Source organism: Lactuca virosa, chromosome 9, assembly GCF_052849685.1.
Source record: "Lactuca virosa cultivar CGN04683 chromosome 9, Lactuca_virosa_CGN04683_v6, whole genome shotgun sequence".
In the NCBI taxonomy this organism is placed as follows: domain Eukaryota; kingdom Viridiplantae; phylum Streptophyta; class Magnoliopsida; order Asterales; family Asteraceae; genus Lactuca; species Lactuca virosa.
Window position 1 is genome coordinate 76,410,896 of NC_136434.1, and position 15,124 is coordinate 76,426,019.

Sequence of the window (15,124 nt, forward strand, 5' to 3'; positions counted from 1 at the left end):
ATTGTAACTCCCGTAGATCAGGGCTAGTCAATTTAGAGACGATAAGCATCAAAAATGACTTTTTGATGGAAGATTATTTAGAAGGATTAATCTTAACTAAGTTATAGCATATGTTACAAGGATTCTGTACATATAAAGAACGCCGAAATCCGAGTTATAACAAAGAAGTTATGACCTGTCGAAGTTTCGCGACAGAACCGGCACGACACAGCGCGACGTAAATAGTGAATTTACGTTAGAGCAATATTTGGCCTTAGCGATCTAAATGAAAGTCGTAGAATACGTTAAACCGACAGTGTGCATAAAAAGAACGTCTAAATCTGACTTCGTATGAGGAAGTTATGATTTTTCGAAGTTTCAGCATTAGCAGTATGCAGACCGAAGTTCGAATATGAGATCGAGTGATTTCTAGCCGAAAAGATCTAAACAAGAAATGAAGATCTCATCGATAGTAGTCCAACAGTAAAAAGACAGACGAAAACGGACGTCAGACGAAGAAGTTATGTATTTCTAACGGATTTTTCCTGTCCCGGCCTACTAAAAATAATATAATAAAAATATAATTAAATTCAAAATTAGCCGACGAAGTCTAAACGAGAGTTGTAGAACATAATCTCACCTACGCGTGGATATAAAGAAGGTCGAAAACGGAGTTTGTATGCGAAAGTTATGAATTTCTGAAGTTCGGGGCGCGAAACCCCAAAACTGTCAGAGTTCACGACGTGAATACAGTGTTCACGACGAGAACTCAGTATTTATGACTTCTGGAGCCTAACAGACGCAAGTTGCGATGACGCACCTGATGACTATTGAACTCACGACGTGAATATTTGAGATTCACGACGTGAATCCAGAAAAATGGCCATATAAATAGAATTCAAGGGGCAGCCGAGTTTGGTTGCTCAATCTCTTCTCTCCCACTCCCGATACTCTCTCTAAGCCCTATTTTAACCCCCCGAAGCCCCGGTATCATCCCGAGACACGAAGCAAGTCCCGAAGCCTGAAGTTCCCGAGAAGAAAAGAGTTTCCGAGCTGAAGCTCTGCCTGCGAGAAGCCCGGTGTGTGAAGATCTTCCAGTTTCACCGAAGAAGTACTACTCTTAGAGCCGTAGTGCTGTCCGATCATCTTCTGATCAAGTGAGTGTATAGTCCCTTTCATAAACACGATTTTAATACAAGTATTGTTTGAATGTATTAAGTATATGTTTGGTGTGAGTGTGTAGTTACTTCCTTCTACCGCATAGATATGAAGTATTTACTATGAAATACGTGCTATGTGTTTATACGTTGTTTGCTTACTTGAGATGGCTGTTGAATGAATGTTTTATATAGGTTTTTAAATGATTTAAACTATATATGTAATTTATATCTACAAATATGTTGGGTAGAACATGGGTAGATGAAATAGTTGGTGTGTGAGGAAAGATGAGTTTGAGGATGAGACTTAGTGCCTAAACCCTGGTGACTATGCAGACTTAGTGCCTAAACCCTGGTGACTATGCAGACTTAGTGCCTAAACCTTGGTGACTATGGAGTTAGCGCCTGTTAAATTGAACCTTGGTGACTATGGAGTTAGCGCCTGTTAAAGTGAACCTTGGTGACTATGGAGTTAGCGCCTGTTAAAGTGAACCTTCGTGACTATGGAGTTAGCGCCTGTTAAGTGAACCTTGGTGACTATGGAGTTAGCACCTGATAGCTATGGATTTAGTACCTAATAGATAAACTTTGGCAGCAATGGACTTTATGCCAATTCCTTAGGTCAATCCTTAGGAACGAATGAATAAAGGATAGTTGATTCTTAGGGTAAAACCTTAAGAAATAAAGAAGATAATGGGGATGGGTAATTGGGTTGATTGTTTGATGATTAAATATAATAATTATATTATTGTGGGTTGAAAACCCTATATGCTCACCAGGCTCCCAAGCCTGACCCACTCAGTTTTCTTTGCATTACAGGTAATGGCACAAGAGTATAAGTTGGTGGACTTGACGAGAGATTTTGGATTATAGATCAGTAGTTATAAATAACTATTGTAAGGTCTATTTTATACTGTTTATGCTTTTGGTCTGTATCGGAACATGACATCCCAAGATTTTGTTATTTAATGAAAATACATTTCTTTAAAGAAATGCTTTGATAAATTCTTATCACATTTTTTTTTGGGAACAAATTCCGCAACTGTTTTCTGTAAACGATTACTCTGATTTGAAAACAAAGCATAAACAAATCGGTCTTTTCTGGCCGTGAAAATGGGGATGTCACAGCCCGAATCTCCTAGACAGCGGAGTGTGGGCGGGGCCCGAATCTCATAGATAGCGGAGTGTGGGTAGGGCCCGAATCTCCTAGATAGCGGAGTGTAGGCGGGGCCCGAATCTCCTATACAGCGGAGTGTGGGCGGGGCCCGAATCTCCATGAGAGTGGGCAGGGCCCGTATCTCCTAGTTGCATGTTATTTGTATGATATGTGGTAGTTTGGGGAACTCACTAAGCTTCGTGCTTATAGTTTTCAGTTTTGGTTTCAGGTACTTCCACTAGCAAGGGGAAGGGCTCGGGATGATCGCATGGCACACGCCATAGTTACAGCATGGGATGTTTAGACTCTGATACTTTCATATGATTTGATACAGTATTGTGACACATTGTTTTTGTGATTATGGTTTTCTCTATGATGATGGATGACGTATGGTTTTATTATAAATGATTTTTAAAACGAAATTTTTGGCCTATATTTTTGGGATGTTTCATCATTGGAAAGCTCAAGTTAGTCAACAAGGGTAAATCTAGTCAGCATTAGTCGGGACAACAAAATAGGCCTGGTCAACAGAAGTTTCAGCCACGTTCCTTTGGTAGTCCTCCATGGACACCACAATTTGTTGTTGTTGCTACACCACCAGTTGACACAGAATCTGTTGGAAACATGCCACCATCTGCATTGGATCCCAAGGTTTTTTAGAGTTTCAGACAATATTTGGCCTCTAATCCCACTGTCATGTCTGCATCTATGTCTCATTCTGGTCCTACTTCATTCGGTACATCATGTATTTCCTCATCTTTGTGGATTTTAGATTCTGGTGCAACCCATCACATGACTCCTCATTTGTCATCATTTACTTCTTTGTCACATGTGTCATCTATTTATGTTATGTCTGCTAGTGATACATCTATGTTAGTCGAGGGTGTTGGGTCTGTCTCTATTTCTCATATCACTCTCCCTGATGTTTATTACATTCCCAAGATTACTTTGAATCTTGCCTCAGTCAGTCGGTTGTGTAAGTCTGGTAATTGGGTGTTCTTTTATGATTTTGTATGTGTTATACATGATCAACACACCCAGAAGAAGATTTGGATCGTGTAACGCCCGCAGATTCGGGTTAGTCAATGTAGAGACAATAAGCGTCAAAAAATGACTTTTGATAGAATGTTATTTAGAATAAATAATCTTAACTAATTTATAGTATATTTCACAAGGGTTTCGTACCTATAAAGAACACTGAAATCCGAATTATAACGAAGAAGTTATGACCCGTCGAAGTTTTACGGCTAATCCGACACGGCACCGCGTAACGTAAAAAGTGAATTTTTGATAAATTAGTTTTTAGCCTTAGAGATCTAAACGAAAGTCGTAGTATATGTTAAACTAAGAATGTACGTAAAAAGAACGTCAAAATTTGACTTCGTATGAGGAAGTTATGATTTTTCTAAGATTTAGCACAGCAGTGCACAACCCGGAAATCGAATTTTAGATCGATCGATTTTTAGCCGACAAAACCTAAATAAGAATTGAAGATCTCATTAATAGGAGCTCGATGATATAAATACAGACGGAAACGGACGTCGGATGACAAAGTTATGAAATTTTAACGGACTTTATCTGTCTAAGCTTGTTAAAATATAACTTTACAAATAAAATCAAAATTTGACGACAGAGTCTAAACGAAAGTTTTTTATCACGTCGCTGCCTACGCGTGGATATAAAGAACGTCGAAAACGGAGCTCGTATGCGAAAGTTACTGAATTTAGAAGTTTATTAATTTATGAGAGGATGCGAGGGTGACACGTGGCCGAATCCTGGCCTTCACTTTACCTTCACGGATTCGCATAAGATTCCGACACCTGGCCCTCGTACGTGCAGCATAGAGCCTCATAAGCTCAGCGTACTGAGTACGCATAGCATACTGAGTACGCATAGCGTACTCCGATGTTACGCCCAGCGTAGTCCGAGGAGGCAGGCTATAAATAGATGCGAGGAGCACCCCAAAAACTCACACCTTTCCCATTCTTTCTCTCTCAAAGATCCTTCTTAACCCCTCCCATTCCCTAGTACTTCCCAAGTGCTATAGGCGAGCCACGGAGTGCCAGAAGGCTCCGAGAAGAAGAGCTTTCGGCTCAAAAGTTTTGCCCGCGCAGAGCCCGGTTCTTCGCTAAACTCCATTGTAAGTGAGTTATGATTACCCTTCTTTAAGTATAACTTATATTTAAGTTCACTATCGTTATTATGAACATATAAACAATATATGAGCTAAGTATTATAAATTATACAAGTGTTATTATAATACCTTTTAACTGCTCACGGTACGGAGAATCTGGTTTGAAGGGCCGCATAGGGTTGTTGGATTTCAGAACAGCTTAAATGCCAAAATGGTCCTGCCCTCCAGTGTTTCATGTCTGACCCGTGTCTATACATACTAGTTGAAAAGTATTGTTTAACACTTATAAAACAATATCGCTCGTAGACCTTGAGTTAATTAGTCGCAATAAATATTAGACTAAAACTTAGCAATAATAATGCTAGGTTTCGTCGAAGGAAAAGAAGATTGTTGAAAGCGAAGCGCTCTCCGAATTTCGAGTCATCACTTTAACAAATGAGTGCATAGTTACTTTCATCTTACACATAGATATGAAGTATTTAATATAAGTTATGTGTTATGTGTGCATATTATGTTATGAATTGGGGTATAGAAAGGCTTGGAATTCTGAGAATTGTGTTAAACACTTTCAGATTAAAGCATTTGGGTGGTACTCCCAATATTATTTAATCGGATAAGACTCAGAGAGACAAGAACTTAGAATGTTTTGATGATAGTTTCGTATATACCAGAAATGAGACCAAAACCGAGTTTATGATCTTTGTCTGAAAACTGACATATGACAGTTTCAAACTGTCATAAAACTATAAAAATTGTCATAAAAACGAAAGTTTGGATAAGGGTCAAACAATGGTTCGACAAGAACTTAGAATGTTTTGATGATAGTTTCGGCACGAGGACTTCCCAGGAGGTCACCCATCTCGGTACTACTCTCGCTCGAGCACGCTTAACTGCATAGTTCTTATGGGATCTGCTGCCCTCACGGGCTTTAAAACACGTTGTGACAAGGAAGGTATCCACACCCCTTATAAGGAAATGCTTCGTTCTCCTTCCAAGCCGATGTGTGATCAGGTGCAGGTACCACCCACCTTCACCCCCCCCCCCCATTATAGGGTTCGATGTCCCTGTCAAACACATCGACCCGTGCCCCAGCTCTGATACCATTTGTAACATCCCCCTCCGGCACGAATTCAATAGGTATAATGTTGTCTATTTTATAATTATTGATTATAATTACTTATCGTTACTAATATTTTTTAGAAATTTAATTATTAACTAATTTTTTATGTGGCAGATATCCATGGGGGAGGATAATTTAGGATCAATTGTACAAACAACTTTTTGTTGTATTCAATAAGGTTGATAAGCTTATACATCCAGACGAACCGAAAGAGAACGAACCTAAAAAAATTGACCTACACCCTACAGGGTTTTTTATACGCTTTTAAGGTAAGTATATGATGAAAATTTTATTATTTTTTTTGTTTGCTAACATTCTAACTATTTTTTATGTATTTGTTTGCTAAAATTCAGATATGGATTCTTGAGGCTTTTCCGGTGAGCAGGTTTTTTGGTACCCGACAACAGAATGTGATCCCTCAGGCTGTTCCATGGTCAAAACTGAGGCCGTTACAAAAGACTCACTGCAACTAGTTTTTACAAATCGACAACGTATGGTTTATTATTTAAATATTTATTTATTTTATAATTTATGTTTATTTATAATTGTATAATTTTGTTAGTAGGGTAATAGACTCGTACCGAAGTTGGAGCCGACGGAAGATGAGATGCGTGCTGAATGGTGGATTGTTAGCTCGGCGTGGATTGATCGCCCTGATTTTCCCAACATTGAAGTTTACAGGGCACATTCCCTAACATAATCACCCAAAAACTCCCCTACCCATGAGCCTCGACAAAAGAAGGTACGGATATATGATCCATTTCACCCGCCACGACCACCACCGCTGGCCGCTGACCCATTAACTGACAAGGACCAAATTATTAGTGACTTGCAGAGCTAGGTCGGTCAATTGAAAAACGAGGTTCGTGAATGTCGCAAGCAGTTGCGGTCTCAGGTAGAGCGTTTAGCAGAGCATGAGGCTACGTTAGCCATGATTCTAAAACTTATCAATAAGACTCCCGGAGACGATATTGGTACCTCGAAGGGGATGGAGGCACATTTTTAATTATTTCATCGTTTATGGCTGTTATGTTTTTACAGCGTTTACAAGTATACATTACATGAATACTACAATGACAATGAGTTATGGGAGCATGATTATGTCTTAAGCACCCCCGGAAAGCCGCTGAATGTCGGCCCTAAACAGCTGTTGAATGACGGTCCTGAACAGCCGCTGAATGTCGACCCTGAGCAGCCGTCTCCGGTTATTTACTCGTCGGATGTAATAGAGATTCCGCGGGATGAATACAAAACACCGTCGCCAGCACCTCTTAGGAATTATAAACGCCAAAAAGTTATGTTCATATGGTATAAGTCGTCATGGATACAAATGAAGAGGAAAGGTGTTACACAACAACCAGCACCGTTGGACAATCTTTTAGATCCTATCGTACACAATGTATATAAAGAATGGGATGGCTCGTTGTTGTTTGGTTACACTTATTTGATCGGTTTTGCTATGCTTGAGTTTCGGACACGGTTATATGTGGATAGTCATAGAGGATGGTTGTCATGTGATGTAAGTAATATAATTATTTCATTATTACATACTACGCTTCTAATAATAATATTTACTTTACTGCAAAAAAATTAATTGGCAGCACATCATGATGTGGATCTCATTGATGGCAGAGCGTAGAGCGAATGATGCTCGGTGGACGGTTGTGTCATCAACTTTCAACACTGATACATATGAATGGAGTGACATGGATGGAAGATTCATTTACCCAGCTTAGGCAAAGTGTGATACGATATAATTTTGTTTGGATTACATTACCTGAGTATTTATATACTAATTAATTATTTCTAACTTTTTTTTTGTAACTTTACATTCCAATCAATATACCACATGCTCATTGGTTTTTTGGGTGCCTTGGATTTGAAGACATTCCAAATGACTATATACGATAGTCGTTGGAAGAGCGACTGTTATTCAGAAAATAAGGATTGGTTTATAGGTATGAGAGCCCGCATCAACAAACTGCTAGTGGGAGTCAACTAATGGGGTACCTGACCAACTAATTCAATCTCACTCGAGAGATTCAAGATGACCCTCGAAAAGGCTCAGACGTACCACAACAGATTGGCAGCAAAGGGGATTGTGGGGTGTTTTTGTATTGGTTTCTGGAGGCGTTGATCATCGGGAAACCGATTTCTATAGAGGGTAAAACCACCGGTCCATGGGCTATGGGTTATAGAAAACGACTAGTGGAAATATTTTGGGGTACAAGGACAAAAATAATTTGAACTTTATATTTGTAATATGACCTATAAACACATCATTTATTTAGTTTATATATTTGTTAGTTGTTTGTTCATTTTAATTGCATTTTATATTATATAAAACCAAAAATTATACATTTTATGAAAGCAAAACTTATACATTATACTCCGGAAAAATGTATTACATTTTATGAAAGCAAAAGTTACAAGCAAAAAAAAAGTCAAATCTTTTCCGAAACCATGGTCTGGAATCGTACTCCAGAATTTCGGAGACCTTTCTGAAACAATGTGTTCCGGAGAATATGATTACTTTAACAAAAAAAAAAAAATTATGGTCATTTTTGTCAAAAATGTCGTTTATAAGGGTTAGATTACTCAATTCCCCTTATATATTTATGTTTGTTCAGTTAAATAACATTAGCCCATTTTTTTCGGGAAATCTCCAAACGGTCCCAAAGTTTTGAACCAGTTTACTGTTTAATCCCAAATTAATTTTCGTTAATAAAAAATGACAAAATACAGGCTAATGTAATCAATTTGACCATTTTTTACCTACTCAACAAGTAAATGCTATCAACCTGCCACGTCAGCTTCATATGTTTTATTGAAAAACAAATGCAGATTAAAAGGAAGCAAAGATCAAACTTGTGACTTCCAATTACAAGTGGTCACCCCTTTAACTAGACCTGGCAATTCGTGTATTCGTGTCATGAAAACGTGTCAGCCACAAATTTGACACGACACGATTACACTACGTGAAATAAGATTTATCTCAAATTTAAGATGTATTCGTGTCGTGTATTCGTGTCGTGTCGTGTCTCTCACAGATTCGTGTATTCATGTCTTAAATTACCAGGTCTACCTTTAACCACCAAGCTATATATATATATATATATATATATATATATATATATATATATATATATATATATATATATATATATATATATATATATAATGAAGAATCTAACACATGACCTACAAAATCTAAGCACAAAGCATTTAACCACAAAACTACAAATAGGCTTATGATTCTATCTATGATTTCTTTTATATATTGTGAATAAGTGATGAAATTCATTTATATTATTATTATTATTATTATTATTAATATTATTACTGTTATTATAGTTTTTATTAAACCGCAAAAAAAAATTAAGTTCATTTTTATCAATTCTTAAATAAATGTGTATACAAATATATTTCAAATACTTATTTATACGTATAAAAACAATTTATACATAAAAACATATTTAAAATTTTATTTTTACATATGAAAACATATTTATGTATTAAAAAAACGTATTTAAACTCATATTTTTTTAAATATATTTTTACAATGTATTTAAATTTGTATTTTTTTTAAATGTATTTTTATAACGTATTTAAATACATATTTATATTTTTTTAATTTAATAATAATAATGAAAATAATAATAATTATTATCGTTATATAAATAATAATAATAATAATAATAATAATAATATAAGCAATAATAATAATAATAACGTTCAGAAAATAATAAATTACATATATATGTAAAGGAATAGACTAATGATAGTTGGGCAGCCGAAATGGCTAGAAGCGTGTTTTGGTAGAGTCGTTACCTAAGTTCGAGTCCATCTGCATTCATTTTTCAACGTTTTTAAGGTTAGAATTTATTGATTATAGATATTTGTTCAGCAACTAAAGAATCAAAATCCTTCTAGCTTAATGGTAGGGGTCTTTGCTTGTGTGTAGGAGGTTGAATGTTTGAAACCCCATCTTCATTCATTTCTTTGAGAAAATCCAATTTAATATATATATATATATATATATATATATATATGCACGTGATGTGGCAACCTAAATCAACGCCATGTCAACAACTTTTCCAACATGGTCTACCGCTTAAACAGTTTACCTCCTTAGCAGGTATGCTCGTGATGTGGCAACCCAAATCACTTAAGCAGTTCACCTGCTTAGCAGGTAAAAAGGACTGAAATGATTATATTTATGTCCTTTTTCATTAATAAAGATTAATTTGAAACTAAACCGTAAACTATAAACTAGACAAAACTTTGAAACTTTTTCGAAGATTTTGTATTTTTTTTTTTCTATTGAAAACGTTACTTGTATTTTCATGTAATCAAAACTCAAAAGGGACTGAAATTGCCAATTGTACAAATAATTGGTCTTATTTTAAACACATAAAAGTTCTAATGTTACAGTACTACAGTAGTCGCTAGTTTCGAACATTTCGACATTAGTTGATTCTCCCGCAAGCTTCGATTTAGGCTTCCTTCCGCTTGAGGTAAACTGTAAAGTATTGTGCGAATTGATGATTGATGTCTTCATAACTTGTCTACATATTTGATTTGATATCCTGCAACATTTTGTTAGATGGACTGATGATGTAGATTAGCGTTGACTGATTCAGAATCTATGTTGACTAGAAGCTACTTTCATCTGATAATTGTTCCGTTTCCTTTTAGTTTACATCATACAGGCGTTTAAGGTAGAAATTTGATTAAGCGATGGTGAAGAACAGGCGTGATGGGGACACGGATGAGAATTGCAAGAAGTATGGAGTTCCTTTCTTTGGCGCTTCTTTCGTACCACACAGTGCACTCAGATTAACCGACACAGAAACGAATCACGAAGACGAAGATTCCGGTAATGGATCAAGCTATATGATATTTTCCGGTGGCGGCGGTGAAGGTCGGAATGGGATCCCTAACGCCCTAGTCATCTCACTCTTCGATCCCGCTTCCAATTCGCTTTCTGATCAGCCTGTGAGTGAGTTCCAATTTTGCTTATAATCCTTTTAAAAATACCTTTTAACACTTAGACACTGTTCATCAGGTGGAAAAACTTGACTCTGGTGATGATCTGCCTTACAGAATGGCTGTTCACCCTGGAGGAGACGGTGTAATATGTTCATTACCAAAAAGTTGCAGGTAATTCTGATTTCTGATCTATGGTGTCACACTATCGCTAGCTTATTCTGTTGCGACACTTCTATATTTCAATTTTTGATCTGTAGATGGTATCAATGGGATCCAATCAAGAATGAAGATATCATCAAATTGAAACTAAAACCATCTGAGAAAGTTCTTGATGAATTAGAAGATATAGGACAACAATTAGCAGTTACTTTTAGCCATGATGGTTCTTTACTTGCAGTTGGTGGTGAGGTAGAAGAACCAATCTTGAATCTTCCACATTTTTTTTTTCAAATTTTCACTATAAAATCCTCTTTTAATTATATGGATTATGACTATATCCAATATATGATCCAGTATAGGATGGTAAATTAAAGGTGTTAAAGTGGCCCACCATGGAATTGATACTTGAAGCACCCAATGCTCATACATCTGTGAAGAATTTAGATTTCAGGTATTCTATATAAAGCTTAATTTCTTTTAAAAAGTTTATATTTTCTCATGTTAATTCGAATTTAATAATTTATTTGTTTTGCAGCATTGATGGGAAATTTCTTGTTTCAGTAGGAAGTGGGCCTGCTAGGGTTTGGGATATCTCATCATCAATAGCTAAAGCATCTTTGCCACAAGAAAATGTAAGAAATGAATTTTATTTATTATTTTCCAATAAAATCCTATTTTCCTCACTTTTGATTCTAATTTCATTCAGGATGAAATTTTCGGATCTTGTAAGTTTTCACTAAATAGCAAAAATGATCAAGTTCTCTATGTGACTACAATGCGAGGTGTGACATTCTTTTTCTAATTTTACTTTTATAATATTTGTTTATATCATTTAATTCTTTGTATGTTGTTATTCTAAACTTTCAACTTTTAAAGTATTGCATCAAAAGTTTGACCAAAAATAGAAACGTGACATGGATTTTGACTTTGGTAGCTCGAGGAGGAAGTATTGTGAAATGGAACACCACAACATGGAAGCGGATAAGCTCAAAGCATGTTGTGCGGGACCCGATTTCCGCCTTTAGTGTATCAAATGACGGAAAGTTACTCGCCATGTAAGCATCTTATATTATTATTATTTTTAATATTGTATTAATGTAAACATAAGGAATATTTGGTTGCTAAATCATGTGAATTACAGTGGTACAAATGAAGGAGATATTCATATTTTGAACTCAAGTAATATGAAGGTGCATACTGTAGTTAAAAAAGCTCATCTTGGACCTGTAACAGCACTCGCATTTTCAAATGATTCAAGGTTTGTTTATGTTCTCTATTTTGATTATTTATTTAATTATTTAATTATTTATTATCAGTGTGTTTTAAAATTATATAATTGTGTTTTTCTTTTATAAATATATACAGGGCTTTGGCTTCTGTATCTATGGATTCAAGTGCAAGAGTTACAATGATAAATGAAACTACCAAAAATGGTATGTACCTTCTTAGTAAAATGTCTAAAATACCCTTTGGTAATCTGATATTGGTTTGTTTTGCTTTTTTTTTAGGAGTGAGCATATGGGTTGTACTGCTCTTCTTGTTACTTGCTGCAGCTTTATATTATGCCAAAACCGAAGGTTTTCTTCTGTGAATTTGGGGAATTATAATGTTTTTTTTTTTAAAGTTTATGAACTTAAGTTTAGTAATTTGTGTAATTTTTATAGTAGCTGTTGATTAAACTGGTTTATTGGGTACCTTAATACTTAGTGTGCTAAACATTTGTAAGTTAATATGTTTTATTGCCAAAAAAGAAAAAAGAACAACTGTAGTGTCTTAACCCAATATGACCTTTTATTAACAAATTATTGTCTTTTTATTTATAAATGGCGTTACAAGTTACAACAATGAGTAACATTCATATTAATTTTTGAAAAGCTAGACTAAGTTTGGTGCCAACCATAACAACCAAAATGTAATTTACTCGTTTTTAAAAGTTTAAAAACAAGATTAATCATAATAATTAAATTTTATGTGTGCCAGATTACAAACTATATATAGATGGTTGGTGGTTCTTCTGATTTCTATAATATAATGGACAGAGGAGGATCGAAGTAAAATAGTAAATTACAAATTCAGCTGTTTTGTTTTACTAAATTGCAACTTCAACCCAAATTTTAAACTATGCTACTGTCTGCAGTAAAATAAATGCAATTTTGTATAGATTTCAAAAAAATATGGAGATGCGGGGTATCGATCCCCGTACCTCTCGCATGCTAAGCGAGCGCTCTACCATCTGAGCTACATCCCCGTTTTGTTATATCACTTATTTTCAGATCTAAAATTCATGAATGTTGCAGTTTCTATTAATACATACAAACTCTAATATTTTTAGAAGAAACATAATAACTAAAATCAAACCATAATATTCTCAACAAAACAATTTTTATTCGATAATCTTTTTCAGCTAAGTTTTTTTTCTTTTTTTTTTTCGGTAACGAAATCTCTTTTAGCAACTGAAAGATACACAATCTGTTTTAGCAACTGAAATATACATAACAATTAAACTTAATTTGAGCCGGTTTTCTAGTTTATTGCACAACTTTCGTTACTGAAAAATTACTCTACAATCGACATTGAAAAATCAACATGTTTCCGTTTAAAATCTTCCAATTGCAACCCAGAATATAATCTCCATACAACATAAACAAATAGATAAACATTCAAACAACACTTTTCTCAAATCCATAACACATTACGCCTTTTCTATAACAAATTCTAGTCCTCTTCTTCCATGAGTGATTGAAGAAGTGTGGTGCAACCAGACAAGATCTCATCCTTCATGAACCCCATGGCATTTGCAAAACGAGTATCAGAGACAATCCCATTGTAGCTAGTGAGCACAACACGAGCACGATCACGCCCAGGGTCAGCAGTCCTGCAGTGGCCCAATGGACTGCTCACAAGAACCACATCACAGGTCTCATCTCCATGATCTTCATGAACAAGAATGTGATATGTTCCAGTAGCATCAGTTGTTCCTTCAATGCTGTAAAGAAGTTTCTGTTCCTTGTCCTTGCATTCAACCCTAACCTTAGCACCTATTAATCAACAAAAAATACCAAATTACGATCGATAATTGATTAACAAAGTTAACTTTTTGGTGTTTAAATGAATTAGGGTTGAGAAATCCGAAACTGGAAAAAGGGATTAGATCTTAGAAACCACCAGATCATACAATAGTTTAAGTAAAAACTAGTAAACTACTACTCAGAGTTCAGATCTACTAAAATTATGACATAATACAGTTTCATTTTACCTAGATCTACGAAATTTGTTGTTGAATAACCAAAAAATCTGTAGTAATCAACTAATCATACTGGTTCGTTATTAAATAACATAAGAACAAAAGTGAAGAGGGAGTGAAGCAGATGCATGAACATACGGGGAATGTAAGTGGTGGCGGAGGTCTCGAAACCGGCACGGCAATTATCGCAGTACACTCTGCCCTGTAAACGGAACGGACGGGACATCGGACGGGAAGCGCTGATTAGAACTGGTAGTAGCACGCATAGTGCTAAAATCAACACAGCTCTCGCCATTTTTGTGTGTTTTGCGTGTAACTGTGTGAGAGAGAAAGGGAAAGGTTAAAGAGAAAGGAGGGGATAGCCGAATGGGAGCAGGAGTGATGAAGGTGAAGATGAAGAAAAAGTGATGGGAGAATGGTTATGTGTATCGCGGTACACGATAAACGTTTTAATCTACAATAAGGCCGACATAGTTTTAGTCTATGTAGATTTGGTCCCTATATTCTGTATTTTGGTGGTTTTTATAAATGTATGCTTTGCGTTTATAAATCCTAATAGATTCATATAAAAAATTGCATAAAATCATAATATAACTTTATAAAAATCATATTAAACGTAAAAACAATAAAACTCAAACCATTAGTCTAAAATTTAGGAATATTACTAAATAAGAATACATAGTTGTTTATTCCTTGTTTGCGTTTTTATAAAAAATAAGAGCTATTAATTGTTTTGCAAACAAAAAAAACTTGAAATATACAATTTAACAATTAGAGAAGTTTTAGATGAGGAGTATAGAAACTTTAATAAGTTATATGTGTCTACGTAAATACTGATTGATTTATTGATTTTGAAGGTTCTATACGAAAAATAAAAAATAAGTATTTAAATATAATTTTTTCATGTAAACAAAGATCATTGATAAATTGATAATTGTTATAAAATTAATCAAAACAAAAATTGTCATTGATCCATCACTAATCCGCCAATAATCAATAAATTGTCACTAATACTAATATACATAAAAGAATTATGGGTCTCCTAAACGACATGGGTTCTGTGCAGTCACATACTCTGCACATGTCCAAGACCCGACCCTATAAATATTAGAAGTGTGATATGGACACAAAGGATCTATAAGTTATTCATGGATGTTTTAAACTGAAAAACATTTTGTTATAT

The 15,124-nt window shown here is 35.1% G+C and overlaps 2 protein-coding genes and 1 non-coding gene across 3 annotated transcripts; 1 reads left to right on the forward strand and 2 right to left on the reverse strand.

Moving 5' to 3' along the window:
* The first annotated feature begins 9,970 nt into the window (after positions 1 to 9,970).
* Positions 9,971 to 12,479, forward strand: LOC145135803 (SEC12-like protein 2). The gene is made up of 11 exons (XM_079070016.1): positions 9,971 to 10,063; positions 10,245 to 10,544; positions 10,615 to 10,709; positions 10,796 to 10,946; positions 11,057 to 11,148; positions 11,233 to 11,329; positions 11,404 to 11,479; positions 11,632 to 11,752; positions 11,839 to 11,955; positions 12,063 to 12,130; positions 12,206 to 12,479. The coding sequence occupies exons 2-11, from the start codon at positions 10,287 to 10,289 to the stop codon at positions 12,286 to 12,288; spliced, it is 1,158 nt and encodes a 385-aa protein (XP_078926142.1). The 5' UTR covers positions 9,971 to 10,063; positions 10,245 to 10,286; the 3' UTR covers positions 12,289 to 12,479.
* A 393-nt stretch (positions 12,480 to 12,872) lies between these two features.
* On the reverse strand, positions 12,873 to 12,945 carry TRNAA-AGC (transfer RNA alanine (anticodon AGC)). Its single transcript has one exon. It is a non-coding gene; the product is annotated as a tRNA-Ala (tRNA).
* A 325-nt stretch (positions 12,946 to 13,270) lies between these two features.
* LOC145138280 (protein DOWNSTREAM OF FLC-like) lies at positions 13,271 to 14,357 on the reverse strand. Its single transcript, XM_079072380.1, has 2 exons — positions 14,080 to 14,357; positions 13,271 to 13,735 (listed from the first exon to the last, which is right to left on the reverse strand). Exons 1-2 carry the CDS (start codon positions 14,234 to 14,236, stop codon positions 13,413 to 13,415), a joined length of 480 nt encoding a protein of 159 aa, XP_078928506.1. The 5' UTR covers positions 14,237 to 14,357; the 3' UTR covers positions 13,271 to 13,412.
* Between the last annotated feature and the right edge of the window lie 767 nt (positions 14,358 to 15,124).